The sequence below is a fragment of the Aphanomyces invadans genome (assembly GCF_000520115.1).
Source record: "Aphanomyces invadans strain NJM9701 unplaced genomic scaffold supercont1.38, whole genome shotgun sequence".
NCBI lineage: Eukaryota > Oomycota > Saprolegniomycetes > Saprolegniales > Verrucalvaceae > Aphanomyces > Aphanomyces invadans.
In genome coordinates, this window is record NW_008580183.1 from 300615 (window position 1) to 305503 (window position 4889).

General features: G+C 53.0%; 1 protein-coding gene across 1 annotated transcript; it reads right to left on the minus strand.

Moving 5' to 3' along the window:
- Positions 1-702: 702 nt before the first annotated feature.
- H310_12338 (hypothetical protein) lies at positions 703-1416 on the minus strand (the record flags this gene model as incomplete). Its single annotated transcript, XM_008879359.1, has 1 exon — positions 703-1416. The coding sequence occupies one exon, from the start codon at positions 1414-1416 to the stop codon at positions 703-705; it is 714 nt and encodes a 237-aa protein (XP_008877581.1).
- Between the last annotated feature and the right edge of the window lie 3473 nt (positions 1417-4889).

The following is a 4889-nucleotide window of genomic DNA, read 5'->3' on the forward strand; positions in this document are numbered from 1 at the left end:
GGGGTGCGACGTGTTCTTGTGTGAGTAGCAGCACACGAGCCTACTCATGCTTCAGAAAATCGTACGAGCCGTACCCGACAGCGAACAAGTCCGAGAAGCACGGGGTTCCAACACACGGCTGTGACCTGTTTCTTCTTGGCTCGCTCAGACGAGAACCGCCACAACTGTAACAGTGATCCATCTCGAAACGCGTCCGATGCGTCTTCCCAGTACTTGATATCCTGGAAAATTTCGTCCTCGGCGTTCTGGTTCACCATGCGCTCGATGACGCGAAGCATTTAGCCCATAGCAGCGATATTGGAAACTATTTATAGATTTCCGCCTTTAATAAGGCCTGAGGTATTGGAAATATCTCGGTCACAGCTCTGCGGTGCAGTGATAAAGAGTGCACGTTTTGAATACTGTATTTGCCTTCGTTTCTGTCAGTGCATGCACCAATTCGAATACAAGTGAAACCTGTGTTGCAAGTAGAATCGATTAGAGATACACAAGAATTTGACTTGGTGACCGATCAAGAGGACTTCATGACACCTGTCTCAGATGATCAGTGAGCCAAGCATAATGACACGCACCACTGGGGTTCACATCCAATATGTATTCATTTACTTCAAGAGGCAAGAAGTAGATGTAAAGTCATCGACACTCTGCACTCTTCGACAGTTCGGGGTAGTGCAGAATATCTAGGTTGTCATATGAGCCACCCTAAACTTTACGAACGTTCGGGATAATGCAAGGGGGCTCGGGCGCAGGGGGCTCGGGTTTAGGAGGCTCGGGTTTAGGAGGCTCGGGGCAGGGGGGCTCAGGCTTAGGAGGCTCGGGTTTAGGGGGCTCGGGGCAGGGGGGTTCAGGCTTAGGAGGCTCGGGTTTAGAAGGCTCGGGGCAGGGGGGTTCAGGCTTAGGAGGCGATTCAATTGACCCTGACTTGGCTCCAGGAAAGTACTTCTTTTTTCCCTTGGACTTCTTCAACCAACAAGTGCCACCTTCGTGGTTGGTCCACGTGAAAAAATGACACCTACGATTCATGGCACAGTCGTCGCAGCAACTCACGGCGTGTGCCTGGCGAGTAGACGCGATGTCGTTGCCGGGGTAGTCGACGTCGGCTTCGATGTAACTGCACTTGTCCGGGATGGGATCCGACTTAATCGACCCCGACATGGCTCCAATGGCTAGCTTCTTTTCACCCTTGGAGTGCTTCAACCAACAAGTACCGCCTTCATAATCAGTCCACGTGAAAACTTGGCACTTGTCGGTCTTGGCGCAGTCGTCGCAGCAATATTCGGCCGACACTCGGCGAGTGTGGCGAATATCGTTGCCGTGGTAGTCGACGTTGTCTTCAATAGCCGAGCAAGGGTACTTCGAAGCATTGACCAAGAATGGGGTCGCGGCGAATGCAAGGAGAAGCCGGAGGAACACCATAATGCTAGGTATTGCTGGGGCAATTCAGAATTGAAACTGGAGTGACGTCTTGAGTGGGGTCGGGGGCTCAGTAGAGGTAACACGCGGGCGTGGTCGGCGGCAGAGCCGGTCATATGCCGGGAATTGGTTTTTCGCGGAGTGTCCCATTGAGACAACTTCGCGTCAAAGCGTCGTTATGCCCACGGCTAGACGAACATGGCACGCATGAACAGCAGCAGCTAGTCACCCACAACCCACGAGAGCACATCGGCGTCTGTGCTCTTCGGGTGGGATGTGGGTCCAGCAATCGTCTTAGTCGCCACGACAACGTTCATACATATGTGCCCCTATCGCATGGACCTGTCGCAATTCTTCTTAGTAACATCTTCTTGATCGCGACGAGCCCGAGGTGGTGACAGCACTCGCCTGGTTTCTCCCAGAGCTGTGGAATGCAAGGTATGTAGATGTTCCCACCGTGCACCCAATGCGTTGGGAGATCCACGACGAATGGTGAAACCATCGCTGGGATTCGACTTCACCGCCATCCGTGGCGCTGCTCTTTACGGCCAAAACTCGCCGGTTAAACTCGACCACAGAACCAGATCCCACCACCACAACGAATACCACCACTTGTCCCTATTCCCTGGAAAGACGCTGGTACATCAAACTAGACTCAAAGCGACCTCAAAGATGGTGTTTTCTCGAGCGAGGACCGTATTTTCCATCGACTCACAACTGCAGCGGGGCGTTGACGTGGTCTGTCAACTTTTCTATCTCCAGCCATTTGGCATTGTATAGCTTGCTGCGGTACCGGTCGCCCCCATCGCACAATACCGTCATGATCGTGTGCCCAGGTCCCATTTTCCGAGCCACTTTCACTGCCCCCACCACGTTCGGGCAGAACTCGGCCCTGCAAACAGCCCAACGTCCGTCGTCACGCCAGTGATGCTACGTGTATATCGTGGCCGCAGGAGGTACACACAGTTACCTGTACCTTCATGGCGAAGGAGGTAGTATGCCATCTGAAGGATCTCCCCATTGGTGCCAAAAGTGCATCGATCGATGGACACCGTTTTGAAATTGATGGTTACACGTGCCAGATCGATTCCTTCGGGAGCCATCGGGCCCGATAGTAAGTAGACTGCTTGGTGTTGACATAGTCGGACGGCGCCCCATCTCCAATTGGGTCGATGTGCCACACTTGAGGTTTCGTTGGGTTCTGTCCCTAGTAGTTGTCGAGGTCATGCGACATTGCGACATGAGGTTGATGTGACAGCGACCTTGACCAAGGACGATGAACCCATGGATGCGCGCTGCCATCTATACTACATAGTATGTCATCGGATTAGCCTAGGCCAGTGAACCATACGACCCCTCATGACTCAACATTTCAACCCCTCTACGAACATCATGAGTAGAGGATTTCAACCCCACTACGTCCACCATGGACGATACAAGTCTGCCCGATGATAATACACACCATGCGATCTCGTCAGCTGTTTGATAGATGTTCGTAGAATCGCCGTCACCGATGTGCGGACTCCACGAGCCCGAGAGATTTCGTCCTTCGTTAATACCTTATTGTACGATCGTAAACCCCCACAACCAGTACAAAAGCCGCGATGGGAGGCCTGAGCCTGTAGTTGTTAAAGCGACCAATTCATAGGGATGAACTCACACCGGAAGGTCGATTGCGGGCGCGACTCTGGGTGACTTCAGTTCAGCACTTCTGAATTCACACGAAGAGTGACACGTGGCGGTGCTCTATAGTCTGTGGAGAAGTTACACCGTTTCGGTCTCGCTTGGGGAAAGAAGTTCCGTGGTGGATATCGTGAGACTGGTCTTGATGGCTGTGACAACGGAATTTGCTTACCTTTGAGACGCTGAAGATCCAACTACATACGAGTTCGCACGGTGAACGGCTTCTATGACAGCATTTCGCAGAATTGTCGTCTATGTCGACAATTCTGCGCAATGTTGTAATCCGAACCCATGCTGGTTCATTGAGGTATGTTGAGGGCACAATGGAGAAACGTCGTGTGACATGAGGCAGTCCGCTGAGAGAAGTATAAAGCACCGTTGTTCGAAGTCTTGCCAACACAGCTTGCCCCCATCCCGGCTGAACAGTTAGCCTTGCGTCTTGCCCGAGACATTAATCTTGCGACTTGCCCGAGATATTCCTGGGATTACCAGCGACCATCTGCAGCCCCGCCAGGGCACCCCTTCGAGAATGCTTGGACGGCAACATTGCGTGGGCACTCTAGTATGCAGTACATGTTGCTGGGGAAACACAAGGTCGTACTGAGGTCAGATCGTCCACGCATTCTGAACCAAGAACGACAAAATCCACAAAGAATGGCGTGGCCGGTGGCATCCTTGCAACTGTCAAACAGAGCTTTCAACGGCAGTCCCACGTGGCAATGTGCCCTGTAAACCAATGGTCACGGCTGGCCGACCTCTCCCACGGTAGCGTGTTGAGTGACAAGGTTCAAGCAATGGTGGAGCTGGTACAATTCGAACACATGGAAAATGTGCTGTTGCTACTGTTTCTTTTCGAGTTAAGACTCTGCACCCCAGCCACGTCAGCTATTTCGACCCCTTCCAGACTCGTCTTGCTACGAAGTGCGTCGTGATGGACGGCCATGGACGGAAATGTCCGTCCCATTCTCATCCTGCATTGGCAGCGTCCACGCCTCTACACTCCCCCCGCCGTAGAATGAGGCGGATTCATTGTGTCGATAACTTTCCCGGTGTGACTTTCTGGATGGAGAATCATGGAGTAGGACTCTCCGCATCCATCTGTATTTGACGTGTTGAACTGCCAAGTTAGAACCAAATTTACCGCCGCTGGCCTATCGACGCCATGCAGAGCTTTGCGCGGCCCCGGTGGTGGATCCGCAGCATGCGGCGGTTGCCCATTCAATCTGCTATGTGCCTCAAGGTGACGAGGCACAACCGCTACATGTGCACATCGTGTTCGGCATGCTGCTGTCGTGGCTGTGTTGTCCAAGACGTCACAACCGGCCACTTCTTCTGTAGATGCACTAAAGGTGTCAATTTCGTGATGGAGCCCGAGGAGAAACTGGCTGGTTCGCGCGCACACTCCCACCGCCGTCTTCGCGCGCAGAAAAACGAGCCCCTGCCAGTCCTCGACCACTCGGACGTCCCTGTGCTAGAAATCAAATCAGCCAAGATGTTCCTCACGTCCCGGTAAGTTCAAGCGATTCGAAACATGATCTCGGGTGTCGACAGGATGGCCAAGTCAACGTGATCCAATGGACAACTTAACACGACGTTAACGTTATTTATGCCAGACAGCGGCGCGACCAAATTTTGGATCACATTGAGTCCCCGAGGTACTTCGTCCATGGGGATGCGAACGTAACTTTGGCGGTACGCCAAGCGGAAGGCCATTGGCAAGCGACGGGAGATGCTCATTAGTTGGTCCGCTACACAGCGGCGTGCCGCATCAACGGGTGCCGATCACACCTCCG